The 26,122-nt window shown below is 39.2% G+C and overlaps 1 protein-coding gene across 1 annotated transcript in view; it reads left to right on the top strand.

Moving 5' to 3' along the window:
• The window catches only part of LOC136866809 (protein CBFA2T1), a 208,508-nt gene extending 190,572 nt beyond the window's left edge, over positions 1–17,936 (top strand). The window contains exons 7-9 of the mRNA XM_068226853.1: positions 5,292–5,529; positions 7,610–7,857; positions 17,673–17,936. Of these exons, the coding sequence (XP_068082954.1) occupies positions 5,292–5,529; positions 7,610–7,857; positions 17,673–17,936 (750 nt within the window). The remainder of the gene's footprint in view (positions 1–5,291; positions 5,530–7,609; positions 7,858–17,672) is intronic.
• The last annotated feature ends 8,186 nt before the right edge of the window (positions 17,937–26,122 follow it).

Genomic DNA, 26,122 nt, shown 5'->3' with positions numbered 1-26,122 from the left:
GATGGTTTTCCGTGGTTTCCCATTTTCACACCAGGCTGTACCTTAATTAAGGCCACGGCCGCTTCCTTCCAACTCCTAGGCCTTTCCTATCCCATCGTCGCCGTAAGACCTATCTGTGTCGGTGCGACGTAAAGCCCCTAGCAAAAAAAAAAATTACTCATTTAATATGTTAAATGTAGAGGCTGAAAAATTGTCCATAGCAGATATTTTTTAAATGTGCACAGTAATTGGGAATAGCAAAGCTGTTTATAGAGGACAGGCATAACAAGGGAAACTTGTACGATTCACTTCTATGACTATGGACTCAGCCAAGAATATTGCATCAGTTTGTCAGCAACGGACCCAAAGTACAATTTCAGTGTGTGTCTCCGCGGGATGATATCGTTCGAGGGTTGTGGCAAATGTTTCTCTCCGGATTGGAAAGCGTTACCCACGTGGTGTACGTCGTGACAACTTGAGGTCTATATACGCTTGTTCTTCAAGCGGTCCAGTATCTGTTGGCTATTGTCTGTTGACTTGTATGTGTTGTTGAACTGCTACAGCGTACGCGTGCTTTCAGTCGTAGACAAGTCTTGTGAAAGACACAACGTGTGTTTTTTGAAAAGTGAACAGTATGATTATAACAGCATTCAGATCAGTGAGTGGATAAGAACGGTTCAGTATAACAAAGGTGATCTCAATCAGGATACAATATGTCAGTGGAACAACCCCTGAAAACCGTACATATTGCACAAAGTATTGAAGTGTATTGCCGTTAACGTTCTTCGCCGTCGCTTGTACTATTGCTAGAAATGGTAGTAGATCGCAGTGCCTGATTTCTCGTGTGTTTTTTCAGCTTTATATTTGTATTTATACGAACAGTGCATTTATTGTTTGAAGGGCTGTGTGTATGTGTGTTACAATAGTCTGATGAAACGGAACCGTGTGCCATTTAGAACACAGCTAATTTATTCCCAAATCATTGTGGAGGTTTAATCGTTTTCAGAGGGTTAGGTAAGGCCCGTAGTGGATTTTATTCATTTCATATACACGACCTGAGAGAGAAGGGAAAATGTTTCATGCTCTATCTATATTTGAAAGATCCATTTGTGTGAACTCTGGTGGCCAAATTACAGATATTTCAAATTATTATATTCATTGTATTCGTTTCAAAAATTCAAGTTTTGTATAGTTGTTTAAATTACAAATGACACCCAACTATGATGCAAGTAGTATGCGTTAAGTTACTTTTGTCACAAGTTGCTTTACGTCGCACCGACACAGATAGGTCTTCTGCCGATGATGGGACAGGAAAGGGCTAGGAGTAGGAAGGAAGCGACCATGCCCGTAATTAAGGTGCAGCCCCAGCATTTGCCTGGTGTGAAAGTGGGAAACCACGGAAAACCATCTTCTGGGCTACCGACAGTGGGGTTCGAACCCACTATCTCCCAAATACCGGATACCGGCCACACTTAAGCGATTGCAGCTATCGAGCTCGGTGAGTTAAATTACAAATGGTGGACCAACGAGGTTGCAATAATATTACAACTCGTCTCTCGCAATCACGGGTGACCAGCGACTGGAGGGTGGATAATCATTTATTGTAATCGTCACAGATACATGCACCTAGTTATTTTTAATTCATAATACAAATAGTATATACCAAACAAAAGAAAAGTATTATAAAAATCAATTAAAATATAAATTACTCGTGTCTATTCCATAAATCTTTCCTGGAAATAGTTTGTAATAATCATTCACATATAGATTTTATTAATTCCAGTGCGTAAATTAACTTTAATATTGCTAGTGTTTGTAGTTACTGTTTCAAGGAGAAGAGAAGAAGTAGGGGTTTTAATGCCTCAAAGAATTTAGTTTTGGACAAAAGTAAGCGAAGGGCCACCAGGGCGTTAGATTCAAAGACTTCCTAAGCCTCGCAAGCCTAATATCATCATTCGGAAAAGAATAAGTGTCCAACAAGAGGCATCAGATCGGAAAGATGAAAGTAAGGTTCCTAGCATAAATAAATGGAAGCAATGGCGTATTCAGCTAGCTACCCCGTGGTCATCAACCCGCTCTCCTAAGTTTAACGTGCCTTGATAACCCCTTTTAGCAGCTTAGTAGCTTCTTACGACAAGCAGAGGATATCTTGCATATATTCTATGCTCTAACCTACAGTGACAAAGTTTTAGAGTTTAGAATACCTTTTCATGCACATACACTCATGTTCTTATAAACCAGAACACCTTGAAAGACTAAAGACAGGAAGTTCATATTCACATGACATGTGCATTAGTATGTTCTGAAGAATAGCATTTGAACCTGCCGGCCCTCAGGTTCAAGGTCCACATCGATATCTCGGCGCACTACCACCGACTGCTAAAATGTGCCTACGGCTCTCGTAGTATTATAAACCGAAGGTAATGGATTAGTGTGACTTGAGCAGACATACACGATGCCTCGCAGACGTACCGTCAAATGAGTGAGTTTGAAAGAGGGAACATTATCGGCATGAGTGTCCGGCTCCATGGTTAAATGGTTAGCGTGCTGGCCTTTGGTCACAGGGGTCCCGGGTTCGATTCCCGGCAGAGTCTGGAATTTTAACCTTCATTGGTTAATCTCGCTGGCACGCGGGCTGGGTGTATGTGTTGTCTTCATCATCATTTCAACCTCATCACGACGCGCAGGTCGCATATGGGCGTCAAATCGAGCCAAACATGTCCTCGGACACTTCCGACACTAAAAGCCATAAGCCATTTCATATTTTCATTGGCATGAGAGAACGTGATACATCCATCCGGTAAATTGCTGCTCGTGTGCGACTAAGTGTGTGAGCAGTGCAACGGGTGTGTACAGAATTGTTCACAGAAGGCCGTAGAACACGACGAGATGAGTCTGGTCACACCACCCAGACCACCCCCCGAGAAGATCGACACCTCATCCAAATGGCATTGCAGGACAGATCTGCGTCCTCCTCGGCTCTGGCGCAACAGTGGAACAGTGTAACACATCGTACACTATCAGGAGTGACAGTCCGCCGTTTATTATGGTCTGGGTTACCGGCGCGTCGTCTATTTCTCCGCCTACCTTTGATTAATGTGCATAAACATGCTAGACTGCAATGGTGTATAGAACGACATCACTGGGGACAGGAATGGCAGCAGATAGTGTTTTCGAACGAATCCAGGTTCTGTTTGTTTGAAAATGATGGCAGCATTTTGGTTCGCCATCACTCATGGAACAAGTTATCAGTGCCCATGGAGGACCCAGTGCCTACTAGGCAACAGGGCACATGCTGAACCTAAGTGACTGAAATGCTAACTGTTTCTGCAGAACTTACTAATGAACATGTCCTGTGACTATGAACTCTAGTCTTTAAAGGTGTTCTGTTTTTATGAACATCAGTGTACTTACACGAAGTTTCTTTCTACACCTTCACCCTCCTCTTGTTTCTAACGATGTTACACAATTCTTTTGCTCTTCTTATAACTTATGAAGAGTGTTAAGTCCCTTCTACATGTATCCTTATTCATGTAGAATATTTGCCTTCGGACTTTTCTTGTCTCATCACGGTCCTCTGCTTCCCTGTCTTTATCTAATAAAATACATTTAACTTTCTTATCTTATTTCCGTATAATTTTATTTTTGTAAACCCCCATTAACCTAGAAATAGGATTTCTCTAACCGGGATGCGTGGCTCAGTGGGTACAGCACTGGCTTTCTGAGCCCAGGTTGGTGGTTTCGTTCCCGACTCAGTCCAGCGCAGAGTGAATGTACTCAGATACTCCATCTTGTGCCAATAACTTTACCGGTACGTAGAAGATCTCCTACGGGGAAACGTTTCCGACATCTCGGCGTCTTCGAAGAACCAAAAAGGTAGGTAGTAAGGTGTAAGACCAATATAAGCATTTTCATTCTTCTTTCAGTTAAGATTTTGCTCCCTATTATACTTAACACTGAACTCTGCTAATACACTCTACCCAAACTGTTTGTTTCATGATGATGATGATGATGATGATATTGGTTTTATGTCCCATGTTACGATTTTCGGAAACGCCACAGTGCCGTAATTTTGTCCCGCAGGTTTTCTTGTAGGTGGAGAACTTTTAAATACTACTGGTCTTGGTCGAGTTCCAACCCAATAACTTCGGGTCAGAAAGTCAGAGCCATTTAGCTTTGCTGTTTTTCTTGATCGTTTTTCTGCTTTTCTACACAATCTCGTGTTTTTCTACGTAGATTTCTTTCCCAGAAGTAGGCCTACCTCTTTCATATGCCGCCCAGATTGTTCTTTACCGCGTCTACCCAGTAACCCTCTGAGGAACGTTTAAATTTGATACCGATGTGGCTTGCTTAAAACTGCATCTCCTGTTCCGATTTTCAGTCTTAACCAGTACTTAATTACTTAAGGTGAAAGGGACATACAGTAAGTAACTACAAGCAATACTAGACTCAGCTGGGGTCACTGCCTTCTCACTAAGGTGGCTGCGGTTTGAATCCCGGTCAATTCATATGGGTTTCTAAATGAAATGTTTCGTTCCTGTGAATCGGATTCCACGTAAAATTGCAGGTCTCGTGTGTGTGATCAGGATATAAACTGTTACGTACAAAACACCTTGAGTTATGTAACCTGCGATTGACAAAAAAAGGTCCGTAAAAGCCGGGAAAGAAAAGATTCCAGGTTTCAACGTCTAATATTGTCAGGTTAAAAAGAGCATAAAAATTGACCAGGAATGTGAAAATTGCACAAGCGAGTGAAAATTCTAGACTCGCCTGGAGCCCAGTGGCTCCACACTCGTCTGCTAGTGATAGTGATTGCCGTTTTAAGAGAAACACAAAGAAGTGTCAGCCTTGTAAGGGGCATTTGTTCGACGCTTTTGATTGCACTTCACTTGCACTAGATATGTAAAAGATATACTGCAAACCAAGAATGGAACGTCATTGGGGACAAATCCGACTCATCCACGTCCATGTCCTGGGGACGGCCACCTTCTTAATTATACAGTGTTTAGAAAATAATATTCGCACTAATAAATTATGAACTTGTGTTGAAATTGTATTACTACTAGCAATTGTATAATCGACTGTCTTTATCATTATGATTTAATGTTTCTCAGAATTAATACCATGATGTAATTTTGAATTTAATATGTACACTGCCCCTGAATGTGAGCTTCTAGCTTGTTGGAGTCCTGATTTAAATAAAATTAAAAACTTATCTTTCGTAGGTATTTACTTATTTGGATAATATGTATTGAAGTATATATACCAAAAATAAAATGTTATCAAAAATATCTAGAGTGATCTTATTTCAGATGCTGAACTGTATCTTGAGTATGGTTGAGAAGACGAAACGAGCGCTCGCTATTCTCCAGCATCGAAGTTCGGGCAGTGCTTCTGAGAACGGTTCCGGGCCAGGGTCCGAATGGTTGCGGAGACCTAACCCTGGAGATGCCAGCGAGGCGCGGGACATCAAACGTACGGCAGGAGAAATCATGGCTCAAACCATCCGAGTGACCGAGGACCGAGTAGCGGAAGTCAAACGACGGGCAGGTGAGTAATAGTAGTTAGCAGTAGTAGAATTAGTCATAGCAACTCTCTTTAACCCTTTCAGACCTGAAAGAAAACTGGAGGTGTGAATTTTTGTTTGTACGCCAAGAACTGACTAAAATGCTGCTCAATACACATATTAATAGTTTATTTTACAAAATAAAAACTAACATCCGAAAAACAGGACCCACACAATTGTGCGTATCAAAATTCAAAACCTCGTTGTATCACGTACGATGGTGTAGCTTCAAAATTTACGTTCACTAACCAATGTACACACTTCATTGAATATATTCCGGTATTCAGTAAAGCTTCTAGATTAATATAAACGCAGTAAATAAATACTTTTAGCACTACTGCTTCCTGCCATCTCGCCGATCAACTGTGCTTTTTAAACTCTTCTTCCTTCGCCCTGGCGGTCAAGCGCATGCTAAAATCAATTGAAATACATGCCACGTGTCCTGCACAATCACTGCAGTCCGGTGTAGCGCCGAAAAAACATCAAATACGGTCAGGGATAACTAAAATACGAACCCGCACAATTGTGCGTACTCGGTCTGAAAGGGTTAAGGCCTAGCCTATACTTTTTCTTACCTCGGGCAAAGACCTAATTTGTAGTCGCCTGTCTACACTTGCATCCCAAATCAAATGGTCATAAGCTCTAAGGAGAATAATGTAATGATAGAAACTACAAAAGTTTAAAACTTAAGAAAAACTAATTAACTAGCCGCTGTGGCACCAACAGAGTTCAAATCGAATCAAATTCTTATCCCGTCGGAAAAGTACACCATTCCTGTTAAGCCTCCTCGTGTCACTGCTACGTGTTTTAAGAAGTGAACGCTGCCATATCGTGAAGAGTGTTCTCACGTGTTAAAATGGCACACAAACGTTTTTGTGTCACTAATCTAACAGTGATCTTGATTTTAATTTATTACTTCTGTTTTGGTGGATATTGTATATTTAGACCAAAAAATGAGCCCTCGAAGGCCGTTCAATACTATTGTGATCGAATGAGTTTAACTGAATATCCTAATGTCCGAGGACTTTGTGTATAGTTCCATTTTGTGAATACTTTAAAAAACAGATGCATAATCACGCTCAAATAAGTCCGCTTCGGTGACTACACACTTTTTTCAGGGTTGGTCAAGTTTCTGGGAGCACTTTTGAAAACCGCATTTGCAAGCTCCCGTAATACCTCCTGTAAAGTTGGTCTTACCACATTTGCTTCTGAAAAATGACGTCTGTTAAAATGTTCTTTCGTCATTGGAATATTTATAGGAGGCTAAGTCAGGTGAATGCCGGCGCCGCGGTGTAGGGGTAGCGTGCATGTCTCTTACCCGGAGGCCCCGGGTTCAATTCTCGGCCAGATCAGGGACTTTTGCCGGGATCTGAGGGCTGGTTCGAGGTCCACTCAGCCTACGTGATTACAATTGAGGAGCTATCTGGCAGTGAGATAGCGGCCCCGATCAAGGAAGCCAGGAATAACGGCCGAGAGGTTTCGTCGTGCTGACCACACGACACCTCATAATCTGCAGGCCTCCAGGCTGAGCAGCGGTAGCTTCGTAGGACAAGGCCCTTCGGGGCCATGGTTTTTTTTTTTAAGTCGGGTGAATAGGCGGAATGTTAAAACATGGGAGTTCTATGTTTGACGATAAAATATGACACCAATAAGGACGAATATACACTGCTTTCATGTACCGTTGTCCAATCTGTTATATCTCAGGCCGCTCCAGAAAACACCTTGAGGACTGTTTTGTCCTCTGAAAAAGTTGTGAATGAGTGAATCATAAAACAGAATCCTTCTTGGATTCCTTTAGGTACTGCTACCCTGCCGAATTTTGATCTACCCATTGTAGGAAGACCCCACAATGTGCTTCAGATACATATAGCTCAGTAACTTGGGTAGCCTAAAGTAACGGGTGCTTTGAAAAATGTAGATTTTCAGTTGTAACTCCTGGTGTGTAGACAACATCTTTTGGATAGTACTTCGTATATACAGTACAACGGCGATGGAGTTAGTTGCTGACTTGTGGATGATCTGTGTTATAATAAGCATTGAAATGTCACTATTATATTTTTTCAGAGGAAGCTGTAAATGAAGTTAAACGTCAAGCCGTAGCTGAACTTCAACGAGCCGTTGCTGCAGCCGAGAGCAAAGCCTGTGAACTAGTGGCAACAGAGCGGGCCAAGATGGAGAAACTCCTCTTGGAAGCTCGCAAACAGGCGGCGGAGGAAGCTCTGGCGGCAGTGGTGGTTGCTAACCAACAGCAGCAACAGCAAGCGGAAAGCAGTGATGCGGCCAGTGCTGTCCCCGCACCATCTCAGCAAAACGTAAGCCACTAAACGTCTTATGGTAGCTGATAACCGAACCGCTAAACAGTACACCTTGTCTCTACTCGTTTTCTTACATCATCAAAGTAGGCTTGTTACCATTTAGTCCACAGACTAGTCCAGATATGTTTTTGACTGCACGCTGGGGTTCCATATTAACTAGTGGTTAAAGCGCCTGCGTGGTCAGAGGGGAGTTCTTGAGCTGCACTGATAAAATCAGTCCCTAATTGCCATGTCAAAATTCCCCATCCTTTCCGCCATCTACCCCAATCAGCTGTCACCATTGTGGTGTTGTAGCTCAGGAAAATACATAGGTTATTAACACTACCGACCGTTTCATAAACCACTTTACGCTAATAACAGTCAATTAAGGTGACCGAAAACTTCAGTATGTTCAGAACAGTCCTACATTTCTTTGATACATTAGGAATGGTGATACATGCCGGATTTGACCATACTGTTAATATTTAAATGGGAATTTGTTAAAAGGACAGATATCCATCAAACTAATCTTGTCAATATTAACAAAAAACTTATTTCTATTCGCATTTTGCGAGTGTCTTCTGAATATAGTACTTTATTTCCCGTGTGATAATGACCATTGACTTGAAATATTTAATTGAAAATACGACACTTTGAAACTTTCGGACTTGTGCATTTTCAACAAATGTTGAAGATATTTACAACTGATAATTATATTTCAAACATGTTTTTGTTTTCTAATGGTTTAAAAAAAACAATTTGTCAAGAGTTTAAAGATGAAACTTAAAACTGAAAGCATGCATAATTAAGGTAATCATTTATCTAATCCTCAGTAAATTCTTTAGTTGCCACAAAATTTGGTTTACGTCCCACCGACACAGATAAGCCTTATGGCGACGAAGGGATAGAAAGGAAGCGACCATGGTACAGCTCCAGCATTTTCCTGGTGTGAAAATGGGAAACCGCGGAAAACCATTTTCAAGGCTCTGGCCTTTTCTATTCCATCGTCACCGTAAGACCCCCGTGTGTCTGTGCGGTGTAAAACAAATAGTAATAAAACACGCGAAAGTGAATGCATAGCCTACTCCCACATAGGAAAGGAGTCAGAAAGGGCTTCCAGCCGTAAAACAGTACCAAGTGTGTGTTTTTAATAATTTATTAACAGCGTGTTCCATTACAGAAAGTAATTCTACATACTTATATATACATAACGACAGTACTAATTAATACATTATATACAATTATTTACATATGACTCTCTTCAATATAACTGCTATTTCGTTGTAAGACGCCAAAATTTATTTTGTTTATAAATTTATAAAGATCCTTTAGGTGTTTGTCCACGAGCTCGTAATTCTCCACCGGCCAGTGGCCCACTGACTTTATAACACTTCTACAAAGTTCACCTCTCTTGGAGTTGAGTAATTTACATTCCCAAAGAATATGGTCAACTATCTGATGATTTGTTTAACCGCACACACATGCAGGGTCATTTGTTATTTTGAACCTAAACAAGTATTTGCGAAATTTTCCGTGGCCTGTTGTCATATTATGACTTAAGTTTAATTTCATTTTCAGTCTACTCCGTACATTAGGAAAGAATGATTTCGTTACGCTGTGACGTACCCACTTGGCCCACAGATGTATGACAAAATTATAACGTGGCGGGTCACTTTAATATTAAAATAAATAAAAGATATCTCCTTGTTTCTCCTTAAACAATATCCCAAGGGCGCCAGTCTTCAAGCTTATGGCTTGAAAACAAAAGTAGATAATTAATAATAATAAAAATACGTAATGAGACTCAAAAACTCCCAGGGGTGAGGTGAACGGAACACAAATCATTAAGTACACTAACTTGGAATTTAAGAATCATTAATAATCATTTCATAAAATACAAATTAAAACAGCTACTTATTAAGATGAAAAACGTGACGTAACGGCGTTTTAAGGAAATCTGAACTTACGGAAGCAAAAGAAAAATTGAATGAGATTAATTTTAAAAATGAACTGTTGCGCGAAGACGTGCAGTAACTTATGCCTTTAGCTCACCAATTGTAGACTGTTGTCTTGAAGCTGAAGATGGGTGGATCTCTCATGCCGGCTGCTTCATCTGTTGTTGGATTCCAGTCCTACTTCCTGTCTTTAACACGTCCTACTGTACTCCTTACATAAAGTCGTAATGAGTCCTAATTTTAAATGCAAAACCACCATGGGTTGTGTTCATGGAGAGAATACACTCGTATTCTTCCGTATTACGGAACAGTAGCGTAGCTAAATTCATAATAAAAGCTCTCCTCCCCTAACTAGTCAAAACCGGTCTCCCGTTGACTACCTCTCGTCATTGAAATAACAAGTCCCAATGAGAGTAACTTTTGAGTAGAATATACTCAGATGCGAAGTGAACTAAGTTAAAATCTTCTCCGACGTGCAGACGTAGAATCGTAGTAAGAGTCTCTTCCAAAAGTGAGAATCAGAATGTCCAATAAGAATGTGAATGTGAATCTGAAAGTGAATAAGAATGCTAATGTCCTCTCCAGCTCTTGTCGGTGGTATATATCGGTTCAGAAGTCTCCTTCCATCAGCCATATCACACGGTCCAGTAAGATTCGAGGTCTCATCCCTTCTCCGATGTATTGCTGTGAATCCATCACGTTGCTTCATTACGTTCATTCACATAGGCTGAACTTTCCCGCTGAAATAAAGCGTCCCGCGGAGTTTGAAAAGTGGGTGTTAATAATGTATCAACTGTCTCTTCATGAGGTAGAGAGGGTAAGGTCTCTCGTAACCTAGATGACGTACTTTTCCTGGAATTGGGCTGAAATTAGCTTGCTGACTCTGGTCACCTCACAACGGCTATTGGAAAATTTACTGCAAGTTATAAATATGCATGATGTTGAAATACTTTACCGAATAATTTGTTCGTTCAGAATACTTTATAGCCGCGATACAAAGAAATGAAATGATGATTGAAATGGATGATAAAAATCCTATATATATATATATAAATTTAAACATGACCTATCAGTGATTAAATATACACATCTTATCAATTAATTTCATAGTTCGAATCCCACTATCGGCAGCCCTGAAAATGGTTTTCCGTGGTTTCCCATTTTCACACCAGGCAAATGCTGGGGCTGTACCTTAATTAAGGCCACGGCCGCTTCCTTCCAACTCCTAGGCCTTTCCTATCCCATCGTCGCCATAAGACCTATCTGTGTCGGCGCGACGTAAAGCCCCTAGCAAAAAAAAAAAATTTCATAGTTCAATAATTAAAAACATGCAGTGATGTCCCAAACATCACATTCGCCCCTCTGAGCCTGAAACAAGTAGTACTTCCGTTGAGGGCTCACACTTACACTTTGCCACTTACGTTTCACTTGTTTTCAAAACAACTGTACATTCATTCATTACTGTATACAACATAACACTATTTTACAAAATTACAACTTGATGATTCCACCTACAACTTAATAACAAATAATATATAACACTTCAAAATTTCCATTAAAACACAATATTACAACTTAGCGAGTTTCTGATGTCTCACTTTCTCAAATGTTCGTCATCTCTTGCTGATTTCATGAATCCAGTGTATGCAACACTTGACAATTCAATTTATATCTGTACAAAATTTACACAATCAAAATATATCGTGTTACTATATCAAGTGTTTATACGTTCTTGCTGTATGACTATCACTTCACACACGCCAACACATTCACGTGATTTTAGCCTAGGGTAAAATTATTGCAAGTCTTTATGATGACTTCATATATTCTACGGGGAATTTACAAATCTTAAACTGCAATATTAATGATCCTCGTTATATTAGATGCAATTACCAGATAACCCATACATGGCATTACATAAGGAGAACAGACGTAACCTTGGTAATGAACTCGTGTCAATCGTATACACACACATCGTGTAGCAAGCAAAACAAAACTTGGGAAACTCCACCTACCAGAGAGCAGTCACTTCCCGCTACGACAGGTGTATATTATATAAGAGATAAGCGTGGCCTGCTCACTGACCTATATTCCAGCACTACGGGAAAATCCACCGGACTCGTAATATATTTACGTAAACTTCTGATGTTGTACGTACCCATTAAAATGCAATCGCCGTCAGATAATTTATAAGCACAAGGTCCTAGTTTCTTATGTATACGATAAGGTCCTTGATATAAAAGGAAAAACTTTTTTGTGATTTTATCTTCGCTGTTAGATAACATGGGAACTCTTAAAAGAACAAGGTCACCTACCTCAAATTTTACACCTAAAACATACATTCTAAATTTACTTAAGGAATACACAATAGCTAGGAATTCAAGCTCGGTAATAGAATACCGTTTCTATGGTCCACTTAAACCTCTAGACGCTAATGACACAATTCCTAAGTCTCCGTTGTCATCCTCTTGACATAATACACCAGCCAGACCGTAGTGAGATGCGTCAGTGAGTAACACATTCTTCTTATTTGCCACGGGGTACTTAAGAACAACTGCTTGCCTGAAACCTTCCTTTAAATCATTAAAAGCTTTGTGGTGACCTTCTGTCCATCTCCACTTACTGCCGGATTTTAACAAGTCTCTAAACGGCTCAAGTAAGTTTGCAAATCTTAGTACAAAGCGTCTAAAGAAATTGCATACTCCAATATACGACCTTAATTCCTTGATATTTCTAGGTGTACTGGTATTCAATATTTTCTCAATCCTTGTACTCTCAGGCGTAACCCCTATCGCAGATCCACGGTGTCCCAAAAATGTAACCTCCTGTCTACCAAAAATACACTTATCTAACTTCAAAGTAAAACCAGCACGCTCTAACTTAGTAAACACCTTCTCTAAGTGACACAAGTGCTCTTCAAAGGTCCTAAACGCAATCACCAGATCATCAATATAAACCGTGGCGAAATCACCTGTATCATCACCTAATGCAATATTTAATGCTCTAATTAAAGCTGCAGAACTTGTCTTCGTCCCGTAGGGAACGCGCTGAAACTGATACAAGCTGTACTTATGACTAAATGCTGTCAGAGGCCTGTCTTCCACTCTCAAAGGAATCTGCCCAAAACTACTTCTTAAATCAACAGATGAAAACCATTTTTACCCTCAAAGCCCTGAACTAACTCTTCAATAGTCTGTGATTTTAACTGGTCAGCACAAATACGTCTATTCATATCCCTCCCATCAATACAAAGTCTGACGCTCCCATCACTCTTAGGCATAACGATTAAAGAATTTACATACTGGCTATTAGACACTTCAATTATCCCATCAGCTAACATAGCTTGTATCTGATCGTCAACTGCCTTGGCATATTTGTGTGGGATAGCATACCGTGGCTCGCTGAAAGGACTGTCATCCAGCACTGAAAAAGAATGTTCATAAACATGTGTTTTACTGGGTTTCTTAGAAAAAATCTTAGCGTGTTCACATAACACTGCCAACAATTCGTCCCTCTGGACTTCCTCTAATTTACTGTTACTCGCAGCTTCAAGTAAGGCATCCTTCTGATCCTCTTTCAACCACAACTGGCATAAATTAAACCCCTCACTGGGTTTCTCCTCATATCTAGAAACCTCAATAACACTCCACATAGCACACACATTCGTTTTCCTCTGAATTCCATTTCTCAGTTCGAGTTTGACATACCTATTATCCCACTTCAGATTTACCATTGCATCATCGTAATCTAGCTGAGCCGATTTCAAAGTCAGCCAGTCACATCCCAAGATGAGATCAAATACCAGGTGAGGAATAACCAAACATACATGTACTGAAATAAAACCCTCTATACAAATCGGCACCGCAACCTGCTTGCATATTTGTTTCGACTTTTTACCAACAGCTGTAATAATGAATGTAGACTTAACAGGCATCTCTTCTATCATAATACCTTGTTTAACTAAAGAGTCATACCATTCTGAACTAATACATGATTTCTGACTTCCAGTATCAATTAACGCATTAGCATACGCCCCCCAAACTTCTAATTTAATCACAGGATTAATCACTTCATCACCCGAATCTAAATAATTATCTGGTTCACACATAAGATCTTCCTTAACATCTAGGTCATATGGCAATAGTTTCATAACACAGTTCCTAACTACTTCCTGGTAAGGTTGGAATTCTGACCCATCATTACAGCCTGCATTTAGTTTAAAGGTTGCGATCGTGTACCTACACTTGGCTCGTTAGTAACTTGTCCTCTGACTTGTTGGGCATTTCCCGTTCTATTTTCAGGTGCTCCACCCCTACCGTTATGCCTTGGCTGAAACTGATTACGATTCTCGTAGTTTGGCTGTCTCCTGTTGTCCCTTGGTTCACTATGAGGAACAAAATTATGTGCGTTTCCTGTTCTATACCCAATGTTTCCTAGCGCATCAAAACTCCCCAATAACTGCTCCATTTCTTGAATAGTTTTAATACTTTGCATACACGCTGCTTCGCGTACCCTGTCTGGAAAATGTCATAACAGTAATCTGACTACATCTGAATCAGACGTGATTCCGTCTAAATTCTGGCAAATCATAACATGTGACAAAAAATACTCAATCATAGAGACGCCCTCATTATGTTTGAATTTCCCAAATACTACTCTTTCTCGTTCACGGCTTTGAACGTTTTCGTTCCAGTATTTGTCTGTGAACTTCGTCTTAAATTCCTTCAGACTTTTCATGTTACTTTTATAGACTGAAAACCAGGAATGTGTCTCTCCCACAAAAGCATGATCAATAATGTCGATCGCCTCTTCCCAGTCCATAAACCCTTCCTCAATCCGTTTCCCAAACCGTTTTTCTACTATTTTCAGAAATTCTAGTGGGTTAGTTTGTTTCCCATTGAACTTCGGTAATTCGATTTCCTTACTGTAAATCCCTCCATGACTTTGCCTCTCAGTGTCACCTTGCCTTTCTCTTACTTCTCGTCGTATGCATGCTTCTGCCATCGCTATGCGGTTCTCTACATCTCTATCTCTTCTTTCAATTTCATTCACTACAGTGTTCTGTTTTTCTTTCAAGGTCTTAATCTCCACTGTATTGCCTTCCACTATCGCAAACTTTTCTCTTTGTTCCCTAGTGTTGTCTTCTATTATACACTTAACCGTATCGATATTGCTTTGTACCTGATCTTTAAATTCTTTTATTCAACTTGTGTTTCTTTCTAGTCTTACAAGGGGTCTATTATCTCAACATGGCGCATGCTTTCTTCGACATGTACCGGATTCAAAGAAGAGGGTCAGGAACAGCTCAGTTCTTTAGTATTTGAAGATGCTGAAACACGCCAGCCTCGAAATGGTAGCTTTACTGGCACGTAAAAGAACTCCTGTTAGACAAAATTTTCGACATCTCAGCGCTCCTGAAAATAGTCAGAGTAGTTACTGGGATGTACAAGCAATATCTTTATTATTGTCATTAAATATATAACATCAATTATTTTTAAACATTTATTTTAACCAGCATAATAGATTGCCATGTCTGTGAATACTCCGTTGCTATACACTGTCAAGGGAGAAACTTAATTATCTAGACTTATGTGCAATCTTTATGAAGCGACTAGCCTCGTATATCTGGAGTAGTCTGTGTATAAATGATATAGGTATCTAAGGAAACTCAAGTCTCAGGGTACTCAGTGTTTTCAGCATTCAACTGCTAGTAATTTAAATTTATGTGAAATATTTTAAAATTTAGCGACGCCTATAATCATTATCAGTGTATTTCTGTTCCTTATTCTTTAGTTCTAATATATTAATAATAATTCATAATTCATATAATCGTATAACAAAGATACTGTTATTTCAATGGAATGAAGGTTTATGCTGAAAACATTGTGTCCTCGCGAGCCACAAACGCCCCTTGTATGTTTTCTGGTACAATACTGTGGCTTGCAGTATATGATTCTCTCTCTCGGTATAACTGATTACGGAGCCCTAATTCAACATGCATCATTTTGTCTGTTCGGAGGAAAGGCACTGCTAAGCTGAGACGTAGTTTGGATGTTGATACCTTGCTTTGGGAAATTTTCTCGAGCCGCCCATTTTTTCCCCTCAGGGTGGATTAGTGCAGTCTTCTTTACGACAATTTCTCCATTTTAACCAGGAAGTCTGACTATAATCGATATTTGAGAATAGACATGGATCAACCAACAGTTGCGTTAATCTTACCTCAATAATATTTCCTCTCTCCTTCAACAGCTTCTGTATCTGCACTTTTCTTCAAGTAATTTTTAATTTACTTTTCTCCATCTTCATGAATACAAATTCTTGACAATTTCCTTTACATATTTTCCCCAGCCAGGTATGCATTACCCGTACCTACCTCAACAGAAATGCAATTTTTCAGCAATAGAAGAATTCTTCAGATTTTCCCCATCAGGTCTGATCCTACCAGTGCCATCAACCTCTTCTCGGGGTACCCATGATTCTTTGTCTTTCCCCTCAATATGCATTTGTGCAATCTTCTTTACAACATAGTCATCACCCCTCCCCATTATATAGCCCAAACACCTTAATATTGCTTCCTGAACTGATAGTTTTCAGTGTGCCCTGTACGTGGTCATTTTAAGCATCCTTATCTCCCCTACCTCTAACCTGGCTGGAATTGTCTTTCTTTAGAGGCATCATTGCAATGGCATACAGCTTAGCTGGTCTCGCGGCAATCCTGAAAATTTGTACTTTCAGTTTGACCCTCACTTTCCTATTACCTCTCTCGCCAGTTCCTCTGCCCGGCTTGGATTCTGGAAGACGCTTTACATTGCCAACCCCTCCATCTCGTTCTACAATAGAATACAAGTAATGAAACTTGATAAACGTCTGCATGGCATCACCTTGCATTGCACAGGCTTACACTTGCTCTTGTTCCACCTTACAGCACAGAACAGGGCCTCTCAGGGTAAATGCACCGGTGAATTGCGCGGCGCAAGGTGCATAAGACGACTTCGGTAGATTTGACCAGAGTGCAGATCCCCTACTCCTCGATTTGGAGCAAAAGCTCTGTCTCTCTCTTTCCCAACGCGTGTCTCTCTCGCTCCGCCGGTTTCCCCCTTCCTCACTCACTCTGCAGCGCTCCACCATCCTAGCCGAGTTGAGCCGAGCTTAGCCGAGTCGCCCCGAGACAAAACGCTAGTCTGAACCGAACCGAGTCGGACCGATGCACGCTGCACAGAAGCTCTGCGCCTCGTTTTGCACGCGTGAAATTTTGGGCATTTGAGAGGCCCCGGCATAGATAGTCTATCTTACTTCGGCTCAACTTCATACCCATTTCCTCCAGAACACTTCTCTCCTCTCTTGCTTTAGCGCAAAGTTCGTCATCCGCATGTAACACGGTACAGGATGCTCCCTTTTTTTAGCTATTCCGTCAATATGGAACATAACAGGAGGAAATATCGTTACCTAATTATCCTGCTTTGCACTGCTAACTTAGGAAATTAGTAACAACGATTAGTTGAACTGAGGTTAAAACAGTCATAGGTTACCTGACGGGAATATATCCTTCGCCATTTGAAAACTGTGTATAGCACATAACAATCAAAGATTCCCTAACTACAGAGAGCTACTTTTAATAACTTAGTTTTGCACAGAGCTACAGTATTGTACCGGTAGGTATTTGACTATATGAACAGGAGAGATGAAGTGAAATATTACTGTAATTCATACTAATAGTAATAGTCTGCTCTTTTTCTCGCATGTTCAAGGGGGTTCAAGTTTGTGTTATAGATTGTACAGTGTTTGCATATTTCAGTGCTGGAGCGAGTTTTCTCGAAATAATCAGTATAAAAATGAGTAATGCAAATATTTTATAGTCTTAGGTTTTGTAATTTTCAGAGTTGCTGGAATTGTGGTAGAAAAGCAAACGAAACTTGCAGTGGTTGTAATATGGCGCGGTATTGTGGTGCTTTCTGTCAACACAAGGATTGGGAAAACCATCACCAGGTGTGCTGCGGTCGTTCTGTTAATCTCTCAAGTAACACCGCAGAAAAGAATGCTCCAACGCGGTCTGCAAGCAGCTCAAGATCTGCGACTCCAGTTACAGCGTCTTCGTCAACAAACGCAGCTGTAGGAGGAGGTGAAAACCGTGCTAAAAAGTGACGATCATCTCGCCCTCGTCACCGCCAACGCATATCGAACGGCAGAGGAAAAAAATAACATTTGTGATTGAAACTAGATAACGATTATAGGTTAAGTACGACTTCGGTGTTTTTTCGAAACGTTAAACTAATGCAGGACCGCTCGGACAACTTGAATAGAGAAGAGTATTCTAAACATTGTGTTATGCATCATAATTGAGTAAACGTCTACTTCATCCGTCAACAATTCATTCATTCATGAATCTAGATGGCAGTGAACAAAATGACCAAGTTGTGTGTCATTTCAAAGTTTAAGAAATGGTGTTTTACAGTTTTGTTGTGAAGCTAACTCCTCAAATATAGTTTAGTTTTGGCCTAAATAAGAAAAACCATTGAATCTTTTTGTGTTCTTAGAATATATTTAACAATCAATGAGATGCTCTTTCATCTATAAACAATAGTGAGGTAGAAGAGAGGTCAAGTAGCGTTGGCCCTTTTGAGACAGTTGAACTACCAGGTGTGGTAAGACTTAATCGGTTTTGGGAAACTTGTTACAGCTAAAAGAATTTAATTATATTACTGATATTAGCTAACACTATCAGTATTAGTATCATTTGAACCATTTAGTTCAAGTGAAGGGCACTTACAGCTGTTTGTTAGCCTTCAAACAGGGTAACTGTCTCAAGTATTCCTTGTAACTACACCAAAGTTATAATTTGTAACAGATGTTTTACTGCATCTGAATTTATGTTATGTTCATTGTCTAGATAACTGATGCTAGCAGATTTCAGTACTATAGGACTCAGATTACTAATTTATGTAGCTGTTTTTGAACAGTAGGCCCACTATTCAGATAGTCTTGAGATGTTATTATGAGTACCAATGACCCCAAACTTCGATACCTTAATCTCTAAACAAATCTCAGGGTGTATATGTATTATATGAGATTATTAAGATTCGGCATGTCTTCTAACATACATCCACAAATGATACCGATTATTTAATGTGTAAAAGACATGCCAAACCATAACTTCGACCAAACAGAGCCACAACTGAGATATATGGCAAATTATACACCAATCTTGCATTTAAGAACAGCAGTCCACATTAGTTCAGTTATTTTAAATATTTGTACTAGACTTACGGATTTTGAGTTGTTGGTGTGAATATACTTGAAAAATTTAACTGAAAACTTCAAAATGAGGAGCAGGTATGCATATAAGTAAGACATAACATTGCATTCCTTTTAATAAATTCGTTTGATCATTTTTTGAGCAATATAATACTTGAAGGCTATATCTTGATTAAATCTTATAAGAAAGCAGAGACGTTTGTTTCATGCATGTAATGTACATTCCACTCCCTAGCTGCTAATATTTTTAGTTCTGTGCTTTAACATTATTTTCAGAGATTTTATAACAGAACTGTCTCATTTTGTGTTTTTAACTTATTGTCCGCTCCATCCTTGATATCTAATTGTTCTCATTTTGAAAGATGTATATATCCTGATTAGTTTAAACTACTTTCATAATTGTAATGTGTCAAAAGATTAAATCTAAAAAACTTAGAATTCCTTATGGGATTGTTTCAGAATTAAAAAATTAACATTTTTAGGTTTTGTGCTTGAACATTAGACATCTTACAGCAGAACTGTCTCATTTTCTGTTTTTAGCTTATTGTCCACTCCATCCTGGATATCTAATTGTTTCATTTTAAATTATGTATATAATCTGATTAGTTTAAACCTCTTGCATAATTTTAATGTATCAAAATATTAAATTCAAGGAACTTAGAATTCCTTATAGCATTGTTTGAGAATCAAAAAATATCCCTGAGCTAATATGATCACCATCTCGTGTACTGGATAGCAATGTTGACAGTTTTTCAAAAGTCCTGGATTTGAATCCTGGTTTTTGTGAAGTATTTCACCTTGGTATGAAAATTTCAGTCTAATGAAGTCAATTCAGAAGCTAGTTAGGAACATTAGAACCATGGAATTTATACTGATATATTGGTGGTTGGATTCAGATAGAAATGGAAATGGGGGTATGGCTTTTAATGCCGCGAGATCCCTGGACGGGTTAGGCTCGTCAGGTGCAGGTCTTTTGATTTGACTCCCGCAGGCGACCTGCGCGTCGTGATGAGGATGAAATGATGATGAAGACAACACATACACCTAGCCCCCGTGCCAGAGAAATGAACCAGTGATGGTTAAAATTCCCGACCCTGCCGGGAATCGAACCCGGGACCCCTGTTACCAAAGGCCAGCACGCTAACCATTTAGCCATGGAGCCGGACTATTGGATTCAGATGATAATAATATAATTACATCATTCGCCAATTAATAACTACCTTTTGCTGCCCACAGAACTTGTATGTTGGCTCCATGGCTATTACATCACTTACTAATTTACTTTTTAGTGATCAAAGAAAGATGCTTATAAAAATCAATCATTCAATTAAGTCCAATGCCCTATATTACAGTACGCTTTATATACAAACACTGAAAGTTGTGTTGATTTTTCCAGGACATTCATATCCAAGATATCTTTGTTATATCAAAGACAATGGGGCATTGGTTTTGCTTTTTAGGGCTCAGCTTCAAAATGGAAAATTAAAGATGATTGGAGAGAAAATTCAAATGGAATGGATTTTTCTATTGATTTGAGAAAAAGCTGTTGTCCAGTTTGGATTTTTGTTGTTTCAGTTTCCACATTTCATTTCATATAGAGGTAGAAACAACAGGTTCACCTCTTAAGCCCAGTTTCACACAGAGAGAGGAATTTCAAGATTAACTTTACTAAGTTTCACTAAGTATCAAAACTTTGAGAATTCTTGTGTGTCTGTTTGTATGCTAATTCAGTGTCATAATGGTTTCAATATTGAAAATTTCAAGATTTATGGGTAAAATTCTCCAACAGGGTGCCACTGAAGGAACACAACGGCGATGCGTACTCTTAGGAGTTGTCAGTCACTGCAGTGTAATAATAATAATAATAATAATAATAATAATAATAATAATAATAATAATAATAATAATAATAATAATAATAATAATGTTATTAGCTTTACGTTCCACTAACCACTTTTACGGTTTTCGGAGATGCCGTGGTATCGGAATTTTGTCCTGCAAGAGTCTTTTACGTGCCAGTAAATCTACCGACATGAGGCTGACGTATTTGAGCACCTTCCAATACCACCGGACTGAGCCAGGATCGAACCTACCAAGTTGGGATCAGAAGGCCAGCGCCTCAACCGTCTGAGCCACTCACCCCTGGCACTGCAGTGTTGAAAACGTAATAATAATAATAATAATAATAATAATAATAATAATAATAATAATAATAATAATAATAATAATACACACACACACCTAAACAAGGCCTTCTGTAAAGTAGACCAATGGTCACCACAGCCTAAAGCGGACCTAATGAAAAACAATTAATATACACACTTCGAAACAAAGACTAACCTCCCATGCATCTATTAGTTAATTGTGACGAAAAATTCCAGTCTAACAGAAACTCCGCACAAATTTACTACTACTGTTACTAAAATGTTTTCATTCCTCCCCTGAAGGGGATGGCGGGCCTCTCAGACGGTAACGTCGTCTCTCAGGCCTGGAGATTTGTTACGGTGAAGGAGATGCTCGGAGAAGGTGAGGGGGTTGGCGGCCATGGCCTATGCTAGGAATTGCACCTGCATTCGTCTTGGTGCAGGAGAATGGAAAACAATTTAAAAAAACATTCTCAGGACAACTGACGGTGGGGACTATCCCCTCTCCATCTCCCGAATGCAGAGACGTAGAGGCACGGTAGAGCTGTGGCCACCCCTCCTCTGCTCGGTAAATTCACCACCATCCTTCATCATCATACACACACTGACAAAATAACATAAGAAACCTTTTTCCAACAAAATAACAAAGTTGGTAACTGCTTTTTCTACATGTGGAGCAATCTATAATATCGTATTTCCCGTCAAGTCGCACCCACCGTTCGAGAGTTTTGCACATTTATGTATAAGTGAAGGGAGGAATAAACCTCCATTTCCAGAGCTCCATTCTACTATATAAGATAAAAGGGTTTTGAAAATTAAGGTAGTTTATGTCTCTAATTTTGGATCATAGTGGACTAAACTGATATTGTATGCACCTGACATCACTGTTGTAACATAACAGTTGATTGTATTTCTGAGACTAGGATTGATCTACAAGACAATGGTATCCATAAATGTTTAATAAAAGTAGTATTTATGTTGTGCCATGTATTTAGAAAATAGAAACCTGCTAGCAAATAATTATCTAGTTGAAGTATGTCTTGGCTAGTCAGTATCCAAAGAGAACAAAATAAGTTAGCAAGTCTGTTTACTTTTACAGCCGATTTATATATTTTGTTGGAGGTAGAATTTTTCCTCAGTTTGTTGTTTATATTTAAGATCAATGTACTACCAAAGATTTTACCTATGTCTGGTGTAAGGTGCTGAATTGTTCTAGTCAGTGTTATGGACATTTAATTTGCAAAGAAATGCTGTATCACTATCTTTTTTGCATTGTTGTCATCTGTGTATTATTGTATTATACTTTTTAAAATTCGTCCATCTGTACAAGAGGTGTGCTTTTAAACACCATGCTTTAATGGAATGTAAATGAGGGCATAATTACCATGCTATTATTATGTTTAAGAATTTAAAGATATCAGATATCTTGGTGTAAAATGCATTCATATTATTCAGAAAATCTGTTCATGAAACAAAATCAATACAGTTAGTTCTTTGGTATTTTGAGGGTTTTTAAAATATTTTGACATTTACACTTGAAGTGTTATATTGTAAATTCTTAACACAACGTTCAAACTTTGAAACATGTTATTAAAATATTTGAATGAGAGAAAAAGTATAATTTTGCTTATATAGTTTCTCACAAGAAAACTTTAACAAGACAGCAATATTTGAAACTACGACTTCATTGAACTATTTACACTTATACTAAACATATTAGGTAAATGACTTCGCTTATTTTACCTCCTATTCCATACATGAGTAGAACAACCATGATTCCCTCGACATTCTAGAGAAAGTGATAGTTATCTAGAAGAATACGTCATTGTTGCCTTATTTAAAACTCCTGGATATTTTCTCTAACCACCCTTATCTTGTTTCATTCAGTTATCATCACAATTATTGATTTCCATTTTATACTTTTATACTACCGTAATTGGAGTAACATCGGCAAAACTTCAAGTTTTGTTAGAAATGATGTAATGAAAATAACAGTAAAACTGAATTTCGATAAATTAGATGATATCTGACTCGTGTTCAAGTGAACAAACTGAGAGAAATTCGTTGTGCACAAGTAGCTAATTGTTATCGAGGTTTGCCCAGATTTGAGGTAGCTTCGGTCAACGTAAATTTAATACCAAAGACGAATTATTCTTGCACGCAGGTTACTTCGGCCACTTTAATCAGTAAGAAAACGTTACCGGTAAAATATTATGATAAACTGCAAATCTTAAGAAAGTTGGGTAAATTGCAATTCATTTCATTAGTAAGGAAAAATTAAACAAATATGTTCATTGAATTTGAACATTTAGTTTGCATGTTCATATGTTTCAATTTGAACACTGAAAGTTTAATTTTGATAGAATTCACTCAGATATTCATTTATTAGGTCATAGAAGGCTAACGAAGGATATTTAGGCATTTAGAGTCACTGCCGCCACAGTTCCGTAATTTGGAAAGAATGTTCACATCACTAAGGACGCACTTAGTTTCAGAATCACATTCTAATGATTTCACACACTTACTGCAAGGTACAAATTTCTTTGCCGCAGTGTGAATCAAGTAGCCACATAAATAATATACGATATTATCGCCTGCCCTAGTGGAATTCTTACTATTAACTGAAAAATCTATGGGACTGAGGCCCGGTTCAATATCTGTCAGGAAGTTAGAAGTAGGAGGGAAAATAAATTTAATGACAACAAACAGTAGCTGAGTTTGTGGGATATAGACAGCGCGGGGGCTATACTATTGTTGTTGCTGCTATTTTGCTTTACGTCGCACCGGCACAGATAGGTCTTATGGCGACGATGGGACAGGAAAGGCCTAGGAATGGGAAGGAAGCGGCCGTGGCCTTAATTAAGGTACAGCCCAAGCATTTGCCTCGTGTGAAAATGGGAAACCACTGAAAACCATCTTCAGGACTGCCGACAGTGGGGTTTGAACCCACTATCTCCCGGATGCGAGCTCACAGCTGCGCGCCCCTAACCGCACGGCTAACTCGCCCGGTGGTTGACATTTTACCAACTTAAGTGCGGTGATAATAGTTTTCTGAGATTTTTATATCATTCATTAAAATTTTCACCAAAGGAACAATATTACACATGTATTAGAATTAAATAGACGTACGGCGTAAATAAACAATTACAATTTTTATTACTTAATAGACTACACACTTAGAAATCAACAGACACTAAAGAGACTTACAGACTGCAGAATGTGCGCAGCAAGCGGGCGAAGCATGCCTTTGTGTCCATGCCCTTGGCAAAAAATTATACCCCTGCTACCCTTTCTCACAGCACATGAACAGTCTCCACTACTTGCTGCGGCGCTATACACGCGGTTGGCCGCGACGAACGATATGTTGTGCGAATTTCCGCTAATAATTTTGTTAATAACTAAGGAAAATAAAGGAAATAATTAGCTGATAAGACAACAGGGTTTGTACAAATTGTTTTTTTAATAATTCCTATAATCCCTAGTTTCAGCCAGCTAAAATGGAATACATATGTAATATTTTATCTACAAAGTGAGGGGGGGAGGCGACTGCGCCCTCTCGCTCCCCCCAATCGCTGCTACTGCCTGGAATGTATATAGACTGAAGTTGTTTGGTACTCGAAAACTATGTGGCACAGGGTTCTTTGTTAACTCCCACCTGTTACGAACCAATTCTAGTGTTGTTTTTCTTTTCATCTATACTGAAGGTATCCACTTTGATCAAGATGTCGTCACTAAAATTTATGCCACACACGATCGTTCAAAGTTAATATTCTATCACTCCTTGGATTTTTTCTGTTCCATTCACTCAAACAATTTTGCTTAGGATTTGAAACAGTGCCTACCATCCCATTTACTATACCCAGACTTACAACTTGGCATGTTCACGCTGATGACTACACTTAACACCACTCAGTTAACATTTAAACAATGTTTCAACCTCTAATACAGTGGGTCGCGCCTACACAACAGCGCTCACCAGCTACTCGTTCAGGCCAAACGATGCGTGCGGCTCATGGTGTTGTTGAAAAATGGAACTACATTCTCTGGACAACGGAGCCTTACGGAAGTTCCAAAGCTTGATAATTTACTCGCCCTGGACAAATGAAGAGCGTCAAAGCACTCGGTGTAGATAACATTATCCCAGAAGCCCTCAACGTAGATCCAGTTCTAACAGCAGAAATAATGGAGCCACTTCTAGCACTAATATGGAATGAAGAACACCTTCCTGAGAAATGGAAGAAAGGAGTCCTCATCAAGATACTGAAAAAGGGCGACTTCTCGGATTGTAATAACTGGATGGGGAAAACGTTACTTTCAAATGGATGGAAAGTAACTGACATACTGAAGTATGACTTCAGTATGTCAAGAGTCATACTGAACAGAATAAGCAATATCGTGATAGGAGTTTCCGCCAAAAATAAGCAGGTTTCAGGGAAGTTCGTGCTACTGTAAATCAGATTAACACACTAGGAAAAATCATTGGGCAATTTGCTGAGTATCAGACATTTTTATATACTTTTCATTAACTTTAAATTAACTGGAGAAAAATGTGGAGGGCTGTAGAAAAGACTTGCACAGGCAATGTACTTGTCAAACAGAACATAGAGGAAGCTGTCTCTACCTATGGAGAGAAATCTTGAGCAAGTCAAGGATGTCTACTGTCGCCAACCTTGTTCATCATGAAACTGAATTGAACAGTTGAGAAAGGCAACAAATAGAAAGTGAGGCACTCTGTGGAGATTAAATAACTGACTGGAAGAATTGGATTTCGCGGATGATCTCTGTCTTCTTGCAAAACGTCTTGTATAAATCGTTCCTTAAGGTACATAATGTGAATATGGTGGCCAAAGACCTTTGGGAGGTCAGAAGTCAAAGTCGTGTGCAGCAACAGATGATGAGAAGAAAATGGATGTATATCGACTATGCTCTGAG

The sequence above is a fragment of the Anabrus simplex genome, chromosome 3, assembly GCF_040414725.1.
Source record: "Anabrus simplex isolate iqAnaSimp1 chromosome 3, ASM4041472v1, whole genome shotgun sequence".
In the NCBI taxonomy this organism is placed as follows: Eukaryota; Metazoa; Arthropoda; class Insecta; order Orthoptera; family Tettigoniidae; genus Anabrus; species Anabrus simplex.
Note: the sequence above shows the minus strand (reverse complement) of the source record. Positions and strands in the feature narration are given on the sequence as shown.